The following is a 23,407-nucleotide window of genomic DNA, read 5'->3' as shown; positions in this document are numbered from 1 at the left end:
ACAGCATGAAACATCTGGAAGGAACGGAATCGGTGTGTTTTTGAAGAAAAAAGCTTGAGACCACAACAGGTTTTCCCGCTAATCCAGGAAGAAGTCTAGTTGCGGCAACGAGCATGTGGTAACTCAGAATTGGGTTAAAGTACTTTGTATCTTTATGTTATTGTTGAGCGAGTTAAATCAATTTATGTGATATCGGACTCTATGTAACCTAAACGTTCTCTAAATGAATCAGGAGCACTCCTATTTTATTTTAAAAAAAGAATGTCAGGTCTCTCTCTCAACCCAGCAGCCGTTTTCATGTTCAAGTGAGAATTCTTTTTGAAGTTTTCAAGTGACAATTCGACAAGCTTCATGTACTCGTAAAAGTGACCCTATGCATCCCAAAAACAACGATTAGGGTATCATAAACGATCAAGAAAGATCCACGTTACGACAAAACTACATGTGCATATTTTGTTCCTGCAACAACGCTGCTGCGTGCAACACAAACCGACAAAACAAGCATACGGTTCTTCGAATAAAAAAGAAGACGAACTGAAAATCTCCAATGACAGCTAACGTATCCGCATCACAACTGACGAACATAATTAATTTTGACATCCGACCTCCCAGACATTATACTGGCGTCATCTCTGCCTGGCTGCTTCCACCGGATCGACACGTCCACAAGATGAGCTAATGATCAATTAACTTATGCCGCTGCATATATTAACACAAGCGTACGTGTGAGTTAGTGGTGCACGATTAATTAGTGGATGTTTGCAGAGGTCGAGTGATTGATCTAAAGAAACAAAGATTTCGTACGACAGCAGCAACTGCTCGAAAAACTAGATGGATAATTAGAAACAATGTTAATGCGAATGATTGGTTGATAGATACCTCTCTTGGATATGATTCTCTACCCAAATAGGGAGGTTTGCAAATAATGCAGGTTGCTCAGTAGCTGTCCAGCTAATCAGTGTGTTCCATGCTCATATAACTATTGGATGATGCGAATATCATAGCGTTTGATCCGGCCATTGTTGGAATCTTTTTTAAGAAAACTAAACCATCGCTTGAGTTTGACTGGTTTTATAACATGCATGTGGAGGGCATGCATATTTGAATGAAATCTAAGTAAACCTGGTCATTTTCAAAAAGTTCACGATTTACAGCCTGAATAAAAACACCAATCAATCTTGACCGTAGTATGGCGACATCTGGGTCCTCGACTAATTGTTAGAATGTCAGAGCACCAAACTAAAGAGGACTAGCGCAGGAAATAAGCGATGTGAAATGAACAGAAAAAAATTGCTCTGTAGATTCACAATGATAAGAAACAGGCGCATGAAGCAAAATTATGAACATGCGAATATTTGACCCTACTACTGGCAGGTACAGTCAAATATTTCTGCATTTTCCCTGCTTAAACATAACCTGAAGTGATGTGTTTCATGACCACAATACTGTAGAAAACGCACATACATCACTTACACCCGGCGGAGAGAACGAATCAGAAAACTAGATCCGCCATTTGTATCATATAACCATAAACCTCTATTCCTTCTTAATTGAACGGCCGAGCTCCTGCCATTTTCGTGAAAGGAAAAATAGTGTTGTTATCTTGAGATGCCAGCAAGGCGCCAAGGCCCTAATACAGTACGTATGAAATAATGAAAACTTAAACGGTTAAAGCCCACAACAAATGGCAGCAGGCAGTAATGCATGAAAACTCGGTAGTGGCTATTGGAGAGAGGTGGCAAACCAGTTTATCAAAAAAGCCGCTTGAATTGGTTTGTATCAAGTACACTCATGAGAAAATTAACAATTAACCATTTTGGAATTTTTAAGCCACTACCATCATCATATATCTCAGCCACTCACCCCGGCCCCTTACGCCATTTGCCATTCCAAACAATATGAAGACTCTTCGTCTATTTTCTGAATTCTGATTTTGTATAATGGCTGTTTTAGCTTACACCAACCAGGCACCATAAGCATTTGCAGAAGATTTTAGAAGGAAATATATTTTGGCCTTAATAAAAAGAACACAAGCGCAAGGTAGCATGCCATTTCCGTTTTACAACATATCAAACCAATTATCAACACACTATTCGTAGTTTCATTAACACAGTTTCCGAAGAAGAACGAGCTCTAAATTTTTGCTTGAACTAATGACTACTGTTGATCGAGGAAAATCTAGTGAGCCTTATGCCAGCTACCTAACATCAAAATAGATAAAATGTATCATCAAAACTTACTAAATCTTATTACATGCATATCAATGCAACCATACAGCTGGTGTATTGTTCCACTTTGGATTGAAATGAATAATAGTTGACATTACTGGTCTTGTGCATAGAGGCAAGATGCTTGGATTGAAAGAAATTTAGTCTATAACATTGAATGATTTGAAGGTGTATATCAATCTAATTATTAGGACCCAAATGACTTCACTATTGTTCTAAAAAGTACTCAGAAATTAACAAATTTAGGTCAAAACATATACATGACAACCATATTTCAATAATACGTTTACAATGTAACGATGCAAGAAATAATATTCTGTCATAGTAGTGTCTCTCAAAGATAAACTTGACTGAAAAAGGACTCATAAATGGAGGGAATGCACCTGAGAAACTGTAAAACATAGTTGTATACGGGAACTGGTGTTCCATGATAGGAACACTGACACTACATATGTGCTAATGTGCAAAGTCAACTAATTAATTAGCACAATGATAAATAATTCATCTAAGCTAACAACAAACACTTTGGTGAACTTAGACTATCATATATGCATAGTTCAAAGATGAATGTTGCAAAGAATCTAGAAGAAAGAGCAGCTTTTATAGAGCAAACTAGCAGGACGATTTTTTCTACCTCCAATAATTAAAGAGAAAATCATACTTCTAATCTCTATCAGCCAACCTTGGCAGAGATGGGATCAATCACGTAAAGGGAAAATCTCTGTTATCCTGCAGGGGGAAATGCGAATGTGGCTGCATCCTTGAACAAAATGTAAAATTACCTGTTCAAGTTTCCAAAGAAAAAAATTCTATTTTTTATAAGATTCGGGAGATAAACATAGGACCTCTGACCATAGATCAGACCACAAAGGTTCACAACATGATTTAAGCAACGCAAAATTGACACCGAAGCAGCCAGCTTGAAACTAGAGACTTGAGAGAACATTCGGATCAGAGGCTCAGAGCTGACAACAGCTAAGGGTTCGTTTGGATACACCCCACTAAACTTTAGCACCTGTCACATCGGATGTTTGGATATAATTAAGAGTATTAAACATAGTCTAATTACAAAACTAATTGCACAGATGGAGTCTAATTTGCGAGATGAATCTATTAAGCCTAATTAGTCCATGATTTGACAATGTGGTGCTACAGTAACCATTTGCTAATGATGGATTAATTAGCCTTAATAGATTCGTCTCGCGAATTAGACTCCATCTGTGCAATTACTTTTGTAATTAGCTCGTGTTTAGTCCTCCTAATTAGCATCCAAACATCCGATGTGACCCTACTAAAGTTTAGCACCTCGTATCCAAACACCCCCTAAGAATAAGAAGGGAAATAAACAAGCTCTGGTTTGGTGCAGATAACAAAGAGAAGATGTAAAACCATATCTATAGACTTGTCCGTGAAGCAGCACATAGTGTAGTCGGCTGAACAAAAAAAAGAAAGAAACAAAGAAACAAAGAAAAGGAAACTACTAGAGAGACTTCAAATGTACACAGGAACAACTTATTCAAACCCATTAAGATTAGCAATCAGGTCTACGCAATACCTAAGGCAGACCCTCCTTTAATTTTCAGCAATGACACACTGTGCAAACTTAGGAGAAATCCTACGGCTGGCTAGTTGCTATTTGTGCCAATTCAGTATGTGCAATGTCTCCGTGTGGATCAGCCAGCACGGCTGGACTCCCACCTCTAGGAGAGAGATTATAATTATCAAACTGGAATTTAGGAGAACTATATACTTTGGTGGATTATCACTATCTGCTGTCTATTTAGTGTCCAGAAAATGCAGAATAATTGCTGCTTCAATGCCAGTACCCCAAAACAGTATGGGTGTCAATGGCGAAGTTGGTGTATCTGCTGCTGATAACCTGGTAATGGTCCCGTTTGTTTCGGCGGTGGCGGCGCGGTGCGGCAGTGTACCGCGAGAAATCCCGCCGAACGGCCCGCGGTCGCCGCGCGGTACCGCGCCGCCAGAAGCCTCCCCCACAGCGATTTAGCGCCGAAACGCGCCTCCCTCCCCGCGGTACGAGATAAATCCGATCTTTTTCCACGCTACCCTCTCCCTCCCGTTCCCCTGCCTCTCCCGCTAGGGTCGGAGCCCCTCGGCGCCGCCGCCTCCCAGGCTTCCGCCTTCTCCGAGCTCCGGTTTCCCGACCCACCACAGATCCGGCGCAGACCGAGGATGGAGGCCGTCACGGCGAGGCGGCGGGGCTGCAGGCGCAGCGGCGCGGCGTGGCGGCGCAGCGAGCCGGCGTGGGCGGGGATGCAGCGGGCCGGCGCGGCAGGGCTCCAGGCAGTCAGGCACGGCGCCGCGGTCAGCAGGAGGAAGCTGGTTCGCCTGGCCGGAGCTGGAGGGTGCGAGCGTGCGGATGGGCGGCAGCAGGCAGGAAGCTCACCGGCGTTGTGTGCGGCGCCCCGTCCGGCCGTCCGGGCTTCTTCAACCTCACCGCCGCTAGCCACCGTCGCCGCCTCCGCTCGCTGGCGAGGCCGATGACCTCCACCGCAAGTCCGTAAAAGTGCCCCGAAGCGAAATGGTCTTTTCCCATTTGGGCCACAAAGGCCCAACTGCGTGATCGCACCGAGCCGTGTGTTTCCGCGGGAGCTCCAAGGCAGCTAACTATAAAGCCCATTAAACCCAATTAAAAGTTCAAATCAACATTTTAGTAAATCAGATCCAACATTTCATCAAATCAAATTCAACATTTTCCAAAAGTTGGATCAATTTAGATTCAACATTTTAAAGAAAAAAGATCAACATTTTATAAGCAAATACAACATTCAACATTTTTCACTGGCTATGTCAACATTTGGATAAACTGGGTTCAGCATTTTTCGAAATAAGAATCAACATTTCTCTTTTTTTTTTCCCGTTTCTTCTTCAGCCTCGGCCCTCGGGTAGAGCCGCCCACGCGCCCGGCGAGCCTAGGGGAGCGGCAGCGCCCGGAGCTGGCAGCGCGCGGGCCGGTGCGTCAAGGCGCGGTGGCACACGCGGCCGGCGCGCGAGCAAGGCTGCGCCCGCGGGGCCGGCGGTGGCGCTCGATGCCGTCGGGGAGCTGGTCCAGCACGGGGGCTCGCGAGCGTCGGGCCGGCGGTGAGCTTGGGGGCGGCGGCAGCGGGATGGGTGGCTCGTGAACAGTAGCTGGTTAGGGTTGGGGAGGAGATGCATCCAACGGATATATTGTGCGCACGGATCAAACAGTGAAAGTTGGGGAAGAAAAAAACTTCCGGAAGCTTTCCCGTGATTCCGCCTGTGTCAAATGGGCCATACAGACGGTCCAAACTGGACTAACGAGGAACCGCCCGCCTTTGACCTTTTCCGGCCAAACCCGCGAGACGGCCGCGGCGAGTCGTAGCCCGAGAGCGACGGGCCCCTTCGCTCCTGCTCGGCGTCGCGCCACCGCCGCGCGCCTCGTCGAGTCGCCGACCGCCGAGAGTACCCTCCACCTAGACCTCGTTCACCGGCGCTCAGGGGAAGGAGATGGGAGTTCACGGGCTGTGGGAGCTGCTGGCTCCGGTGGGGCGGCGCGTGTCGGTGGAGACCCTTGCGGGGAAGCGGGTGGCGGTGGACGCGAGCATCTGGATGGTGCAGTTCATGCGGGCGATGCGGGATGACAGCGGGGAGATGGTCCGCGACGCCCACCTCCTCGGGTTCCTCCGCCGCATCTGCAAGCTCCTCTTCCTCCGCGTCCGCCCCGTCTTCGTCTTCGACGGGGCCACTCCGGCGCTCAAGCGCCGCACCCTCGCCGCCCGCCGCAGGCACCGTGATGCCGCGCAGGCCAAGGTCCGCAAGACCGCCGAGAAGCTCTTGCTCTCCCATGTGAGTCTCTTCCCTCCTTTACCCCGCACTCCCCATTTTCTCTACACGATGCGGATGGTGGTTGGTTTAGAGAGGATACTGCCAATCCTAAATCACTCAATGCAAAATTATCGATATTAGGTACATAATAATAAATTGCACAATGTATTCTATGTTTAGGTCCTGGGCAAAAGGCAGTGTATCCTTTTACTCCACTCCTGAATAAGCCATCATCAAGTAACTGTTGAGAGTGTTTCAGTCATCATTTGTTTACCAGTGATGGTGCGATAAAGCAACTGTAGTAGCGCTATGTGTTTGTTTAGCAAGTCATGATTAAGATATTGATGATTTGCATCTTTGGTTGTCAGCTCAAATCGAGGAAGCTTGAAGAATTGGCAGAACAAATTAGGAGTGACAGGGCTAAGCATGATGCCAAGGGCAAACAAGTTGGGAGTAGCAGAGATGGAGAAAATGAAAATAAAAATCAAGATCAAAACCAAAATGGTGATACCAACAACAGTGAGGGAACTATTGCATCAATCAACCAGGAGAAAATGGATGAAATGTATGTATCTTCCTGTAAATTTCTACATGTTTCTTATTTCTGGTTAAGGTCCGCGAGTTGATATTTATATTGCTTGTGTTAAGGCTGGCTGCATCACTTGCTGCAGAGGAAGAGACAGGCTTCACTGGTGAAGGGAAACACTTTACAAGTGTTCCATTGCAAGAAGGAGCTGAAATTGATGAGGATGATGATGATGATGAAGGGATGATCATCGTAAGTATATTTTCTCAATTGAACTTACAGTTCCGATGAAGTTGTTGAAATTTCATACTTTTTTCTCTCACATTTTGTTGGTGTAATTTTATGTTTGATTCTTGCTAAGATATTTATTGTTTTGCACACTTCTTTTGTAGTGTCATGAAACTTTGTGTTTGCTTATTTCCGGTGCTATGGAAACCATATTCTTCTGTACCTACTGCCATAATACTTTCCTGGTTTATTTGATTGATGGCTGTGAGTCTTAGTCGGTTAGCCTGTTCCCTAAATTTCTTAGACAGCTCCTCTCTACAAAGGTAGCCTAAGCCCTAGTTTACATTAAGTATTACTTCACGAATGGTTTTTTCCCTACCAAACTCCACTACGGTCAGAGCCTCTTCTTGACAGGAAAAGCATGATAATTGGAGGTCTATCGCCCTTATCTCACTGTGTACTCCTATTGCCACAGTTTATGGACTAGTTCTCTGTTTTTCTTGCTTCTTTATTTTTAGAAAAGAGCTAATGTTTATTTCATGGTATGTTGAGTTGATTTATTAATTAGTTGTTTTAAAATATACTGTAATTTTTACTGCAATTGCAGCCTATGACCACTGGCGACATTGATCCAGCCGTGTTGGCTTCCCTTCCTCCATCAATGCAGTTGGATCTTCTTGTTCAGGTAAAAATGAAAACCGACTAGCGGTTCTTATGTTTGTCCTTTTTGCCTTCAACTGTATATGGTTACAAAGTAACAAAGAAGATTATTCGCTTTCTGTTATTGCTTTAGATGAGGGAGAGAGTGATGGCTGAAAACAGGCAGAAGTACCAGAAAATAAAAAAGGTAATAGACTTACTTTTGTAAGTATACCAGCAACATAGTGACACTCTTTGTTTGGTTGTTATCTGTCCTTGCACCCTTTTTTATACAATTTTTTGCTATTTTTGGTAATGAAAAACTGGGATAAACGGATCCTATAATTTCTGTGACTCCCTTCAGGAACCTGCAAAATTTTCAGAGCTTCAAATACAGTCCTATCTCAAAACAGTTGCTTTCCGTCGAGAGATAGATCAAGTTCAGAAGTGTGCTGCAGGTAAAGGTGTTGGAGGTGTCCAGACATCGAAAATAGCATCAGAAGCTAACAGAGAATTCATTTTCTCAACATCATTCACTGGCGATAAACAGTAAGTGATGTGTTACTTTGCATATGTGGCTGTGTGCATTAGGTTTGAGGGTTGACTATTTGAAGCTTTCCCAAATTCTGCAGATACCATTGTGATGTTCCCAGCTTGATGTCAATTAGCTGATTTTATACTTTCTCATATGATCAGGATGTTGACCCAGAGAGGTGAAAAGGAGCAGATTGTTGACAATGCTCAATCAAAAAGGGAAATAAATTCTGCTGTCTTCAGATCTAACCCCACAAGTAGTTCGAGAGCAACAGAGCCTTCTACCAGCAAGCATTTGAGGAATTTTGGGCCTGATGTTGAGACGTATCGTGATGAGAGAGGACGGATTAGAGTAAGTAGGGTCAGAGCAATGGGAATTCGTATGACTCGTGATATTCAAAGGAACTTGGATTTTATCAAAGAGAATGAGCAGGTCAAAAGTAGGGTACATACTAATGTACACAAAGGATCAACTGTCAGTGAAGAGCCTCCTGATTTTCCGGAGCATCTTTTTGAAAGTAATAAGCTCCAGAGTTCTCTTAGTCTTGATGAAGATTTTTTAGAAACTGCCGAAGACAACCATCAGACCTCATCACTAGTAAGAGGATCGAATAACATTTCTGAGAGCTCCTGTTATGGAAACAAGGAAACAATGGAGATATCTTTCATGGATGATCAAACTGAAGTGAAGGACAACTATGATGATATATTTTTGCATTTAGCGTCTGGAACGGCATCTGATTTATTTGCTGACAATGATTGTTTGGCTAAAAATATGGAAGAACCTGAAGGTTCTGAGTGTATTTGGGAGGAAGGTGTAATTGAAGGAGAAACACTTCCCATCAAACTTGATGAGAAGGGTAATAATTCTGCGCCAGAGAATTGCAGCGATGATGAGGTGGAATGGGAGGAAGGCGACAGCCTTGTACCTGGAGTTGCTTCCAGTAGTGAACATAATACATATAATGTACCGAAAGGGGATCTGGAAGAAGAAGCACTTCTACAAGAAGCAATAAGGAGGAGTTTAGAGGATTTCGACAAGCAGGCATCTGAGAATGTGAGCACTGAAGATATGCAAGCATCCGTTGAAGATAGACCTTTGCAATTCTCTGATGATGTTTCTAAAATATCTGAAGCTCCTGTTGAAACTAGCTCACATTCCGGAGCAGCACTTGTGAAAGAGACAAATGAAAAATCAAGAACAGAAATCAATTCTGATGAGAATGATATGATACATGGTACTGGACAAATTGGAATTTATAGACAAAAAAATGAAAACCAACCTCAACTGGTGAATAATGATGGGCACGTTGACATGCACAGAGCTCATCTGCTGGAGCCCCTTCCGCTTTGTTCGACATCCACTAGTAATCTGGCAGAAAAAACATCTGACAGCTCAAAAGCTAACTGCGACAATGTGATGATATCTAGAACTGAAATTCCTGAAATGCATGTAGATGACCGTGATAAAAATATGGACCAAAACAGTATGAATCCTAATCAAACAAAATGCAGCCAAGATGTTGCCATCATTGGAGAAACCTTGAAGTCACCCCAAAAGGATCTTTTGGTTGATGAACCAGTAGCTGACACCACTGAACCAAAAGAAAATGATACTGAGGGAGATCTGATGGTTTCAACTTCTGAGATAAATTATACTCAAGTTGGTGACAATGATGACAACCATGGCATATCAGCAACTTATCTTGATGAGGAATTATCTCGTCTTAGACAAGAACAGGTAGATCTTGGCCATGAAAGACGAAAGCTTGAAAGTCATGCAGAGTCTGTAAGCAGTGAGATGTTTACTGAATGCCAGGTTTGATACTATCTTAAGATTCTTGACGCAAAGTTTATATTTGAATTCATGTCCATTGAAAATAGAGATAATTTCTCTCAGAAGCAATTTGGTTTGGTAGAAAAAGAAGTACTAGACCAGTTTTCTTTTGACAACAAAATTACGCTCTGATACAGTTGCGTGATGCAGGAGTTGCTCCAAATGTTTGGCCTGCCATATATTATTGCACCAATGGAAGCTGAAGCTCAATGTGCATACATGGAAATGAGTAAACTCGTTGATGGAGTCGTCACTGATGATTCAGATGTCTTTCTGTTTGGAGCAAGGAATGTTTACAAGAACATATTTGATGATAGGAAGTATGTGGAAACATATTTTATGAAGGTATATCCTCTTTCCACATCCTGCTTTAGTTATATATTCATTGTCTTATCAAAAAGTGAAGTATGCATGTTTTAGCTGGATTTCTTTTATTCGTGTTGTAAACTTTTTTTTTTAGGACATTGAGTCTGAGCTTGGGCTAACAAGACAACAATTGATTCGAATGGCTCTGCTTCTTGGGAGTGACTACACTGAAGGAGTTAGGTAATACGAAACACTATCAGAAAGTTCTCCCACATTTTGTTACATCTTGAAACAATTATGCGTATGTACAACATTTAGTACTTGTAGTGGTGTCCTGTTGCATCAAAGTTTCATTTTTCTATATTGGTTGTCAAACAAGTGTATCTCAAATTTGTGTTCTAGATATTGAATGTGGTTTTGTTTCTAACAAGGGCTTTTACACATTTGGTTGCAGCTTGAATGCCTTTTGATTGGAAATACTTAATAGTAATACTGAAATCATGCCATTTTCCTTTCAATTTTCAACATCTGCAAATGAGGCATATTCAGTTTCACTTGAATTAAGGAATCCCATATAAATAGTGCTTTGCGGAATGTCTTCTCATTTTATAAATGGCAACTTCTATATCACAAATGAGCGTGGGATGCCTACATCTTTTTAGTCTAAACACTAAATAAGCATGGTTAACCTTTGTGCTTCTTCCATGGTACAATTCTCTTCCCGCTGAGCCCCCTTTATCCTTGGTCTGTACCCCAAAAAACTTACAAATTATTCTAAAATACACCAGGAACGGCGATGCAACATTTAATGCAATCCATTCATTTTTGTTGGCTATTCACTTCTGTTTATTATTTAATATACTGGTGTGCAGTGGTATTGGCATTGTGAATGCTATTGAAGTTGTACATGCGTTTCCTGAGGAAGATGGACTGCAGAAATTTAAAGAATGGATTGAGTCACCAGATCCTTCGATATTTGGTCAACTGCATATGGAAACAAGTAGTAAGTCGAAGAAAAGGAAACCTGGTGGAAATTATTCAGATGGAAAGGGGAAAGGCCTGGAACCTGAATGCGATCAAGGTTCTGATGATTTATCTGCTAATGAGACTGAACGGATCAAGAAAATATTTATGAGTAAGCATGTAAGTATGTTTTCTTGTAAGAAACATATCGTGCACTGCTTTTCTTGATTCTCATAGAAGAAAGCTTTGCTCTTGTTTTCTCTCTCACTGCTTCATTTGTCAGAGAAACGTGAGCAAGAACTGGCATATCCCTGCAGCTTTTCCTAGTGAGTCAGTCATAAGTGCATATATTACCCCACAAGTTGATAATTCGACAGAGCCTTTTTCATGGGGAAGACCAGATTTGGGCCTACTTCGCAAGTAAGTTGAGAACTTTTTTTTTGGTAATTTGTTAGCAATTATAATTGCAAGCAGGATACATCCTATTCATCAGGGCTATGCTTCTTCTAGGTCTGTGTGAGCCTATCAATTCATTTCTTCCATTTTTTTGAATGAAATTTTGTTGGTTTAGATATATTTAAACTATCACTAATTTTGATTTAATATTGCATGTGTAGTCTATCATCACCCATTTACCAGTTTGGACGACACTACCTAATGTAGGTTGCATCTGTAGGAATGTTAGTATTGGCCTGGATTGTGTGGCACATATGAGGTTGTATGTGTACTCAATTGAATGAAGTAATTGCATAATGATGCTAAGGTGTTGATCTGTGTAATTGAATGAAGTAATTGTATTATAGGGTTGTATTATTATAGTCTTAGGCAACCTGATCTTCTAAGTTCTGACCATGCTGTTCTTTAAAACATGTTTGAGGTAAAAGGTTTTTGTCTAATCGAATTTCCAGGTATTGAATCAAACTGCGTACAATTTGAAAGGTTATATATATTTTATCTGTAGGGCTCCAAGTGAATGCTTATGTAAGTAAACCAAAGTTGTGTTCAAAGAAATAAAAAAAAACTGTACTGAGGAGCAGTAAGGAATTGAAGTTGATCTATAAAGTGTTGTTTTCTCGTATTTCTGTATTAACATTGGTTCATGACTGTTATCTTCTTCCACAAGAGAACCTGCATAGTTTCTTTCTTAAGAAAAAAATCATACTGAAAAAAATATATAAGTCTGCTATGGATTTCTCTATTCCATCAGGTTGTGTTGGGAAAGGTTTGGGTGGGGCAAGGAGAAAGCTGATGAACTGCTTCTTCCTGTTTTGAGAGAGTATAATAAGCACGAGGTTCGTCTGGCAAGTTTTCAATACTATGTACTTCATTCTAGGCTACTTGTTTTGTATTGAAAGCTGTGTGTAATGTTGATTTGTTTTGCATACTTTTGTAGTTTGATTTTTTTGTTATTTTGTCATAAAGCTGACACCAATGTTTTACAAGAAAACAACTATGCAAACATATCAGCATTTCGCTCAGTTTTGTGTAAATTTTGGATCTCATACCGGTGGTCCAGACCATGTTTTGCAACAATGTCTGTGGGTTCATTTGCCAACTCCCATGTCAGTTTTGTTATTTGGAAATGAATCAAATGATTCTCCTCCTTTTTCAAGTATTTAGTTTTCTGTGTTGGTTTTCATTTATCTAGGAATGATTTAAATGGAAGTTGATGCATCAAAGTATTTAGTATTAATATTCTTGCGTTTTGATGTAAATGGCTTTTACTTGTATGCAGACTCAGTTACGCATGGAGGCATTCTATTCATTCAACGAGAGATTTGCAAAGATTCGCAGCAAAAGAATTAAGAAAGCTATCAAGGGCATTACAGGTAAAAGCTTTCCTGACACAGATGAAACAGAGCAGGATAATCCTAGTGCTAGTAAGACTACTAAGAAGAAAGATGCAAGCTCATCTAGCCATGGTAGAGGTAGAGGAAAAATGAGAAGTTCTGAAATCAGGAATATGGAGAGTCCAGAAGATAAGGAAACCAGCGATCCTAATAGCTTTGCTGATGTGGTCGAGCTTACTAAAGAAAGTAACAACACAAACAAGAGCAAAAAAGGAAGGCCCCCTGGTTGTTCCAAAGGAAGAGGGCGAAGCAGGAAGAATGCTGGACATGGTGCAACAGGAAGTCAGGTGGATTCTGACACGAAATACTCTTCTTCAGCTTCAGATGAAGATTCGCATAAGACACATGCAGGCAATTACAAATCAGAAGGAATTGCACCAAGAAGGGTAGGCTCCTCTAATTCTGTTTTGCCTTTTCTTTTATATGGTGCTTATCTCACGTTGCTGATGCTGAGTGAAGTCTCAACATTCTGATTTCTGAACTATGCACCAGAAATGTCTTATGATTTTCTGATATTAATTCTGGATTTCTGGTGGTTCATTGTTCATACTAAGGTTATACTCCCTCCGTTTCAAATTGTAGGTCGTTTTAGCTTTTCTAGGTCCATAGATATTATTGTGCACCTAGACATAGACTATATCTAGGTACATAGCAAAAATTATGCACCTAGAAATGCCAAAACGACCTACAATTTGGGACGAAGGGAGTAACTATGTGCTACCAATTTCTATGGGGGTATTGCCAGATTTTTGTATGATTCAGTTCAGGGTGCATGATCAATGTTAAATTTATTTGATATGATTGCTCAATTGCTGATAGCATGAAAAACCTTAACTTTGGAAAATCTAGTCTGACCTAGAAATGGCTAAGCTAGTGTATGGTTATTAGTGAATATGTTTACCCCTGCTTGAAATCACAAACATGTACATTTTTTAGAATGGCATCTAGTGTATGGGCGCATTTCTTTTGTTCTCCTCATGAGGAAGTTGCCTATGCATTGCAAAATATCTCATTATGTTATTTGTTTTCTGGTGCCTTTTCTGCAGTCAAGTAGGAAGCGGAAACAAGTGACTTACATGGAAGATGGTGATGAAGCAGATGGCAATGATGTCCCCGTGCATCAAAACAGTGAAAATGACCCAGGTGAAGCTGCTGCAAACACAGACATAGTTGGACAAGACACAGAATTTAATCCGGTCCATCAGGATGCGAGTGAACTGAACAGCAATCAGATGCATACAGATACTGGCACAGCTGAAGATATCAGTGGAGATTCACAGGGCTTTGAGTTACGTGAGGACCATCAGGCGGATTCGGCGCCGAAAGACTACCTCTTCACTGGAGGCGGTTTCTGTATGGAGGATGGTGACGAACAAGAACCAGCTGGTGATCGATGTGGTGCAGAAATGGAGGAGCCAGGAACTAGTGATCCCAGTGACCTTATCATTGGGGTTTCAGACAGTGGCAAGAGTGCGAGTCTGTCGACGGCGGGAGAGTGTACCGAGAATGCAGGCATGGAGGCACGAGGTGCATCGTCGTCGGAGCAGAGACGTAATGCAAGCCGTGGTCTGAGCGCCATGCCAACGCTTACCAAGCGTAGGAGAAAGTCATGACATGTTTGCAGCGCGTGTAGGACGCTTTGCACAACCCTTACGTCCTCTGTTTCGTTATAGGGCTTATGATTCACATTTCGTAGATCAGTTCTCATACTTCTCACGCCGATTTTGTGTATATCACTTTGCAGATGATGTCGTAAGACTATTTCCACATCCTCATCTGGGTCCGTGAACTCTAAAAGTGGTGATCTGGGTTATTTAACTTTTTATGTGGTTCATTCCATACGTGAGTCCATTTTCATGATTGGACCTCAAGTGAACTTATAATGAACCACTTGAAAAATTGAATGACCCGGATGACTTTAAAAGTTCATGGATCTAGATGAGGATTATGCGAGAATAGTTTGAGGGGCTATGGTGTATTTGACTCAAAATTATTTATCACAAGCTACGACTTCTCACAAAGGCATCCAAGTTTGACTACAAAAGAATCTTTACTAATTCCAGCTATATTTAACTTTTACATATCCTTACAAGATGCTCAGTTGCCACTAACATCAAAGATCTTGAAACAAGTGCTTTGAAAAGCCACTGCACTGCAACATGCATCACTTGAAAATTATTTGCACGGAGCATGAAACCCCAACGCCAAGCTGATTCCGCGTCATTTCTTGCTCGCGTTTATTTTTTGGAAAGATGGAACCTGTCGAAGAATAGGGCGATTGCTATTGACTTCATCACAATATTCGCAGGGATCTTTATCTTCCAGAAGGATAGTCTCTAAACTGGAGGCGTAGTCCATGACAGCTCTGACAAACTGCAAATGTTTCTTCACTGCCATGAAACCTCCAAATTCAAGCCTTGTTAAATTCAAATGCCTGGAGCTGTTCAGCTTATTGTTTTTCTGCCAAGGATTAATTCTTTTGGCATACAGCCTCCTGTTTTTCTCGGTACAGACATGATCACACACCTAAATTCAAAATGAGCATGACTTGTCGTTAGCCTTCATCTTTGTTTGACAGTGAACACAACTCCAATCAAATATGTAAAAGTACATGTTGTGCATAACAAAAGGACGGTGAGATGAATTAAATAAAGCAAGGATAAGTAGCTATTACCTTGATACCAAATGTCTTGATAAATGGTGCAGCTTCAAGTACTGTTATGGTCCATGAAAGTCCAAATTTGGCATAAATGCCATGTATAAACAACTTACTTAAATTCTGGAACAAACTATGGAGCTTCTGTCCTTCTGGCAGCATCCACACCTAATTAGATAAATAATAATCATATCCAGATTACATTAGCCATCATTTCAAAAGTAATAAATAATAATTGCACCAACGGCCATGCTTCCACGTTATTCTAGATAAATGAAATGACTAAACAAAGCATCAATGCAGCATGCAAAGAAACAAATATGATAGAGCATGTATGTAAACCTTTACCTTCTCTCCTTCGAAATCCAAAGTAAGAGCATGTATTTCTTTTGTACCATGCAAAAGCTCACTTAAATTATATCCAGATTGATAGCTTGCCATTTTGCAAACAAGACGCACTTCCTCAAGGCATGGAACAATGCCCAAAGAAAAGGGGGTATTCAAAGAGTACGATAATTCATAATGTAACTCTGATAGTTTTGGAAGACACAAGAACTCAACCTTCTCAAACAAACAGGAGCATAGTTTTAGGTAAGAGATCTTCGAGTTTGGGATGTTGGTTTTCAGAACAGGTTCATCCCCAGTATCACAATTATCGAGCTCTAAATGTTGCAATTGCTCGCAACTATTTAGTAGACGATCCATTTGCAATTCATCAAAACGTGCATTGTACAGAAAGAGCCTTGATAGATGCCGAAACAGAGTGGTGGTGGCATTAAAAAAAACAGATTAGGTCCTTCCCATGTTGTAACACATCCATCTCACGGCACTCCAAACTGAGCTTCACAGTTTGTAGGGCAAGCTCCACACTCTCCACTTCACCATTGTCAATAGCTTCGCAAACTATTTTACCAAATGTCACATAAATAATTGCTAGTGAGGACAACACGAAGGCTTACTGCTTTCATGGTACGTTTTCTCCCTGACACTGCCAGGGATATCCTTGCTACTTTGGTCATACATGCCATGGCCTCATCAACCACTGTAGGATTTAAAAAAGAGTCATCAGAAATCACAAAGTCCGAGATATCCAAGCTGATATGAGACAGTAAGGAAGGAAGGTGCCTCCATCGAGCTGACAAGAAGCTAGCTCTGATGCATGTATTCATGTTTCCTTTTCCCAAGATGTCAAGTAATATGTCATCAGGCAATTTGCTCAACCTATCCTCATCCTCCACCTTAAAAACAAACAGCACTTCTGTTATAAAAACTGATAATGCAGAAGAAACTACATGTACTTCTAGGATGATGCAAAAGGAGCAAGTAAGGTGATAGATGATGTTAGATGAAAGCAATTGGAGACTAACTATAGTTTTTTCCCCTATCTAGAACACATGGTAATTTTTTTTAATAAAATTGCAGTTTCTATTACATGAGAGTAAGAAAAAGAGAAGCACGCAAAGGAGAAGAGAGAATAAAAGAAAATAAAACTTACATGGATTTGAACGTTATTTGACTCCATGAATAGCGCCAAGCTCGCGACCTCGCGAAGGGTCCCCTTGTACACCTCTGAACTCCTGATGCAACTCGCGATGAAAATACGCAGGCTTCGCAGCGTATTTATAATTTTATATCTCCCACAATCTCCACCAAAACAGAAAAAGAAGCCTGATTCGATTCCAATCAAGCAACTTAACAAGCACGCGGCAAACCTGATTCTATGTTCCGTTTTGCAAAAGAAAATAAAAATAAAATTGACACCTGCCCCCGCCCCCCCCCCCCCCCCCCCCCCCCTCTTTTTATTCGAAATTTGCCACCACACGGGCCATTTAAGTGCCACATCAGCCTTCCTGCTTTTTCACTTGATGACATGGAACTCCAGCCCTCCTCTTCCGCTCAGCTTGCCGGCCCAGTCAACGAGTCACCCCCCCCCCCCCCCCACCCCCCCCCCCCCCCCCCCCCCCCCCCCCCCCCCGTGTTCCCCCTCCCCTCGCCGAGCGCCTCTGCGTTTCCTGCAAATCCACCGCCCCCGTCTTCCGCTCCGACGACGATCGGTAGCTGCTACCAGCGAAATTCGACCTCGCCGGAACTACGCCACCAGGTCCCAAGGGCAGCCCTAGCTCGCGAGCGCTGCCGAGGAGGCGGTTTGATCTGGTGGACTCGAAGGGCCTTGCGGATCTCTTGGGAGCCAGTGCGATGGCGCGCGGCGCTCGCCTCCTCCTTGTTCTCGCGCTGCTCGCCGCGCTGCTAGCCGTCGTCCTCCAGCTCTACCGTCTTAGGAAGCCGGTATGTCCTCTACTCCTCGCTACTTTGATGCTTCTCAATTTAATGTGCTATATAGATCTCGCTTATTAATTCTAGTCTGCGGAAGCAGCCGTTTGTAACCAGTGACAACTGATGTTGCTTAGTCGTGCTCATCGAGTAATGGCCTGATATAGACATGTCGTGTCACATTGTGGTTCGTCTGGTTTGTAGCTCTAGCGTCAAACACTGCCAGTTTCGACCTCTGTAACTTCGTGAGATTGGAATACTTTTTTTTCACTTACCTCTTGAGTCTGATGTTGCAATGGGCAGAGATTATGTACCTTCGTGAGATCGGAATAACTTTTTTTTTTTACTTACCTCTTGAGTCTGATGTTGCGATGGGAGGGCAGAGGTTGTGGACAGTGGAGGAGCTATCCGTGTACAATGGAACGGATGAGGGGTTGCCCATACTACTCGGGATTTTGGGGTACTCCTGCTTTTCCCTCATATGCCTACATTTTTGCTTTGTTATTGTACAAAGTTTTCCGCTGTGTTGTTTAAGTATGATATTCAACTATGGTCAGACAAAGGATGTGTAATAAACTAATAATCTGGTAAAGAAATGAAAAATTAAGTGCATCTTTCTTTGAGATCTGTGGGTGATGTTGTCAGTAAATTTGAATTCTGCCGTATAACAATGGGCGCCGACTCTGAGCACTGGTGCCTCACATCGGTTCATGGGCCACAACCAGACGCTGATAAAATTGAGTTCCTGGAGGAGCTCCGTTCGATCCAAAACCAAATCACCTGCCCGTGGATGATCGCTGGCGACTTCAACCTCATCCTGGACGCCGCTGACAAGAACAACCACCGCATCAACCGCAGGAATTTGGGCAGGTTCCGGAGGTTCGTTGATGAAATGGAATTAAAGGATATTTTCCTCCATGGTCGCCGCTACACTTGGAGTAACGAGAGGGAGAACCCGACGCTAGAGAAGCTGGACAGGATCCTCGTAACTGTCAATTGGGAGCTGCGTTTCCCCTACTGCTTCTTGCAGGCCCTCTCGTCTGACATGTCTGACCATTGCCCGCTCCACTTGGCAACGAATGCTACTTTCCATGTCAAGCGGTGATTTCACTTCGAAAACTGGTGGCTTAAGATACCTGGCTACATTGAGGCTGTTCAAAGGGGTTGGACATGCCCTGACTTGGTCTTGGACCCCTTCAACCCGAGTTGACATCTTGCTCAAGAGCACAGCTCGAGAGCTGCAGAGCTGGAGCCAGCGTAGTGTCGGGCAGATCAAGACCCAATTGCTCGTCGCCAAGACAATAGTGCTATGGCTGGATCGGGCACAGGAAGTGCGACCGTTGACACAAGAGGAAGCTCAGTTGAGAAGAGAACTCAAGTGTAAGGTTCTTGGACTCTCATCCCTCGAGAGGACAATGGCACAGTTGCATTCTCGCATCACATACTTGCGTTCTAACCGATTGGTGGCTTCAGAAGAGAATGGGGCTGAACAATCTAAAGAAAAAAGGAATGAACTCTGCATTCATGTTAATTTCTTGGAGAATCTGGAAGGAAAGGAATGACAGAGTCTTCGATAGACGACCGGCCAATTCAGCTGCACGGTTGTTCAACGCAATCCTGGAAGAAGGCCACCTTTGGATCAGCGCCGGCGCCAAGCACTTGGCTGCTTTGGGATGGCCAGCTGCAGTAGGGTCGCTAGCAATTAGTTAGCTTCATAGTGAGCCTCAGGTCCTAGCTTTGGTTGTATTCTTATTTGTATAATCGCCTAGTGAATAGTTGAGCCGTGTGCGTGTGCCCGGATGGCCCACGATGTAAAACCAACCTTAATTTTCTTCTTAATACAAAGATACACAGCTCTCCTGCATATTCTCGAAAAAAAAAAGAATTCTGTCGTATTGTCTTGGCTATTTAACTGGTATGACTTTGTGAATGATTTTCCCTTTCCTCTGATGCTGCAGCTCAGTGTTTGACGTTACAAAAGGGAGGTCACATTATGGTCCTGGAGGAGGTTATCATCACTTTGCTGGCAGGTTGCATTCTTATATGTCTAGTGCCTTTTTCATTTCCATTGTTATGAATTATGTTTCTGCAGCTTTGCTGTTACAAATTATAGGAGGGTAGTTCTTATATTTTTGCCAACATCAACACTTTCATACCCTTTTTCTTTAGTTGCTACACATGCTGATGTTAAAACAGCATTCTCATGACAGGGATGCATCACGGGCGTTTGTTTCTGGAAATTTTACAGGTAAGTTCGTGTCTTATTGCTAGTTAGTTCAGTCAATAATTCAGATGAGCGAGTTGATGTCGACTTCGTAGAGCTAATGATGTCACCAATTCATGGTTTTGGACTGTCAACACCACAAGTATTCTTCAGCTTAATGTTCTATTACTACTAGCAGTATTGACATTAATTACAAGAACCAGCAAACGGTAGAATGATTGGCCAAGTAATTTCCTACTCCTACTGCCTGATCTAAGTGGTATTTTATGTGTGTGTGTGTGTGTGTGTGTGGTGGTGGGGGGGGGGGGGGGCAAGACGAAAATTCTGTGTTGAAAAAGAACCTTGCAAGGAACCGCTGAAGGGGTTGCATTTACAGACTCTCTGCACTAGGAAATGGGATAAAAGATAATGCCTGGTTTATCTTAAGGAAGGAAAAAGGGCTTGGGTCCATGAATAAAATGCAGTTTTATTTGATCAAGAGGATACTATAGTGATATGATTTTTTATGGGTGATGTAGAAACTGCCTTTTCCTGCCTTATTGAACTTCCTGGAAGCTAATCTAGCATCCTGCATCCAGCTTATATTAATGCTTTTTTCTCGTTTTTTTTTTGTAAATTGACCATAAGTAAAGATCCTGATAAGATTCTAGAAAAAAAAATATGTTTCTTAACTGCTGAAGTTTATATGGCATTTTGCTACAGTAACTTTTCCCTGCTTGAACAGGTGACGGCCTGACTGATTCTTTACATGGTTTATCAAGCAGTGAGGTACTACAATACAATATGTATGGGTTATTTAAGTCCATAAATCTTGCAGTGAATGCAAATATGTAGCTTAGACTTAGACAGCGGGACAAATGTTCATAAATTTTGGGCTAGGAAAGCAGTTGGCTTCAATTGAAATTGTTTGGTCTCCTGCTCTAACCATTTCTGCAATATAGTCAATTTTCTTACTAAAGTGTTAGTTCAGACTAAATATTTGTCCTCGTGTGCTTCTAGCTTGCATGGATTTAGGTGTGGACATACCATGGAATATCTTTGCATGAACAAGTATCATGTGAATACTGTATGTGCATACTAGCGTAGAATAAAAGCATTTACAGACTTCTCTTTTCTCTCTCTTTATTTTGCTAAGTTGAATTTTCTAATGTGATGGATTTCCCAATTTCCTTTCAGGTAAACAGCATTGTTGATTGGAGGAAATTTTACTTCGAGAGATACATGTGAGCCACTTTCTAGGAGCGTCTTCATGATCTTGATGTTACTTTTTTCCCTTTAGTATCTGGTAAACCATGAGGCTTCAGAGAATCATATACGGTATCCTAGGAAGGGCTAGACCCTAAGCGGACAGGGGGTGGCACTGTGTCGCCTAGCGCTCTGGCAGGATAGCAGGCCACTTGTTTGGAAAACGTGATAATTTGTCCACATTAAAGCACTTCTGGTTGCTCTTCATGTTTTCAAATCCATTACTATGTATTGTCCATGTTAATACTCAAATGTGTATGCCATAAAAAACACGTTAACTGTCGTGGAAGTAGTGGGTCATGTTCTCGGAACAATTTAATGCATGATCTATCCCCTTGTAAGATTGCTTTTGCATGTGCAATGCAGATTTGCCGGTAAACTTATTGGGCGCTACTACGACAATCAAGGAAATCCTACAAAGTACCTGAAGGGTGTAGAAGTAAAGGCAAAGAGAGGTGCACAGCTTCTTGAAAAGCAAAAGAGTGAGGAAGCTAAAATACCCAGCTGCAATTCAAAATGGAGCCAGCAAGAAGGCGGAGAAGTACGTACCTATTCTGCCATGCTTTTTTGTTTTGGGTTCAACCATAATTTCATGAAAGACCTTGTTATTAGTCAAGCTGAACTTCTTCCTATCATATTCCATTTTCAAAGTTCAAACTCAATGAACAGAAGGAAACAGACTTACTCTTTATAGACTAAAATGAGACGCTGACCGGCTCATGGAAGGAGTACACCAAAAGTTTTGATTCTGCATTCAAACATATTGCCCCTTGGTAAGGCAGTAGAACCCTATAATTGAAAAAAATAACTGGTTTTTTAACTAAGGTAGCAACAAATGGGTCGTGTGGAACAATGCAAATAAACAAAAGAAACAGCTGGCATTGATGAGAAAGAGCAATGAGTTGGCGTAACATGCTGAGATTGTTCTAGTGACCCAACAATCCCCAGTCATTGTGTGAAATTAATGGCTACTCGCAGCTGGTCCTTCTGCAGCAGCTTTATTGTCTTTCCTCGTGCTCTGTTTGGAACATGGGAATTTTTTCCAATTGTTTCAGGAATTAATCATTTTTATGTGAATTTATCTATGTTCCAAGCAGCTTAAATAGTCATATCCATCTTGAGGAAGCTTATCACCATTTAGGTGCTGTATGGTTGGGGCTTTTTAGGCTGTTAGCCGTTCACAGTGTGATCTGATCACGCTATTTTCTGTCTGATTAGTCTGTACTGTAATCCGTTCACACCGTGACCCTCTATTAGGCTATAGAAAGTCGATACCGCCCATAGCCCACCTGGCAACCTCCTAGCGTGAACAGGTAACGCTGTGGCGGCGATGACAGTTCTCCACCCGATCGAAACAAACAATCGTCGCTCCCCTTTAAATTGTAACTGTTTGCGCTGCATTCTGATCACATTTACTTACCGCTTACAAAGCTGAACCAGACAGCACATTAGTGGTGCTGCACTGCTGCTCCATATATCGAAGATTTCGAATGAACAGAGTTGTTTGAACATTTTACATTTTGCTAAAAGATGGCTGCCTGTGCCGTGCTAAGATTGTTGTGCTTGTTTCAGGTTTGGTGCGATACAGGCTACCCAAGACTAGTGAGAAGGCCAGGCGACATAGCTCTGACCGGACAAGTTAGCCAAAGGTGTGCCTGTTTCCAGGAAGACGAGCTCAACAAACCAGGGCTAGTGGCGTACCAAGGGTGCGATCATTTGTCCAAGTCCTGCAAAGTAAACTAGGCCCGCCGTACATCTCCCTTTCCTTGGTCCACAAACTTGTTGCTCCGTGTTAGTTACAGCAGCAGTGACATCCGACAAGGCACCAGCCACGCATCATGATCGTCTGCCTGTGCTGTTCCAGTCCAGTCGTGCATCGATCGATCCTCTCGAAATATCTGGTGCAGCGTCGTGTTTTTCAGATGTGAAGATACGCAATTGATTTGGAGGATACGTGCAATCGATTCGTATGATGGTAACACTGCACTGCCACGCATTATTCGTGTAGGGCAAGGTCGCAAAGGCTGCCCATGTTAGTAGCATGGGCCTCTGGCTGTCGATCGGTCCAAGCTGCCGATGCACCGTCGGCCTCA

General features: G+C 42.4%; 3 protein-coding genes and 1 long non-coding RNA gene across 6 annotated transcripts; 2 read left to right on the top strand and 2 right to left on the bottom strand.

The window, feature by feature from the left end:
* Positions 1–1,282: 1,282 nt before the first annotated feature.
* On the bottom strand, positions 1,283–4,847 carry LOC117836462 (uncharacterized). The gene is made up of 2 exons (XR_004636100.2): positions 4,636–4,847; positions 1,283–1,566 (listed from the first exon to the last, which is right to left on the bottom strand). It is a non-coding gene; the product is annotated as an uncharacterized lncRNA (long non-coding RNA).
* A 596-nt stretch (positions 4,848–5,443) lies between these two features.
* Positions 5,444–14,939, top strand: LOC117836460 (DNA repair protein UVH3). 2 transcript variants are annotated; one of them, XM_034715891.2, is made up of 14 exons: positions 5,444–6,056; positions 6,404–6,600; positions 6,684–6,813; positions 7,397–7,474; positions 7,583–7,636; positions 7,793–7,977; positions 8,125–9,781; positions 9,950–10,144; positions 10,260–10,345; positions 10,978–11,248; positions 11,352–11,488; positions 12,276–12,360; positions 12,804–13,304; positions 13,965–14,939. In XM_034715891.2, the coding sequence occupies exons 1-14, from the start codon at positions 5,718–5,720 to the stop codon at positions 14,529–14,531; spliced, it is 4,482 nt and encodes a 1,493-aa protein (XP_034571782.1). In that variant the 5' UTR covers positions 5,444–5,717; the 3' UTR covers positions 14,532–14,939. The 2 variants fall into 2 exon arrangements, with proteins under 2 accessions (XP_034571782.1, XP_034571784.1); XM_034715893.2 differs by lacking the exon at positions 5,444–6,056 and having other exon boundaries at positions 6,565–6,600; positions 6,707–6,813.
* Positions 14,909–17,295, bottom strand: LOC117836461 (F-box/FBD/LRR-repeat protein At5g56420). Its single transcript, XM_072290555.1, has 5 exons — positions 17,070–17,295; positions 16,487–16,812; positions 15,923–16,358; positions 15,593–15,742; positions 14,909–15,444 (listed from the first exon to the last, which is right to left on the bottom strand). Exons 1-5 carry the CDS (start codon positions 17,094–17,096, stop codon positions 15,139–15,141), a joined length of 1,245 nt encoding a protein of 414 aa, XP_072146656.1. The 5' UTR covers positions 17,097–17,295; the 3' UTR covers positions 14,909–15,138.
* A 253-nt stretch (positions 17,296–17,548) lies between these two features.
* Positions 17,549–23,293, top strand: LOC117839333 (membrane-associated progesterone-binding protein 4). Of its 2 annotated transcripts, XM_034719636.2 has the most exons (8): positions 17,549–17,860; positions 18,229–18,305; positions 19,804–19,875; positions 20,056–20,093; positions 20,794–20,837; positions 21,246–21,292; positions 21,681–21,855; positions 22,887–23,293. In XM_034719636.2, the coding sequence occupies exons 1-8, from the start codon at positions 17,771–17,773 to the stop codon at positions 23,055–23,057; spliced, it is 714 nt and encodes a 237-aa protein (XP_034575527.1). In that variant the 5' UTR covers positions 17,549–17,770; the 3' UTR covers positions 23,058–23,293. The 2 variants fall into 2 exon arrangements, with proteins under 2 accessions (XP_034575527.1, XP_034575526.1); XM_034719635.2 differs by lacking the exon at positions 17,549–17,860 and having other exon boundaries at positions 17,867–18,305.
* Positions 23,294–23,407: the final 114 nt, after the last annotated feature.

Source organism: Setaria viridis, chromosome 9, assembly GCF_005286985.2.
Source record: "Setaria viridis chromosome 9, Setaria_viridis_v4.0, whole genome shotgun sequence".
NCBI classification, from domain to species: domain Eukaryota; kingdom Viridiplantae; phylum Streptophyta; class Magnoliopsida; order Poales; family Poaceae; genus Setaria; species Setaria viridis.
The sequence above is the reverse complement of the archived record's forward strand: the minus strand, read 5'-3'. Positions and strand labels throughout refer to the sequence as shown.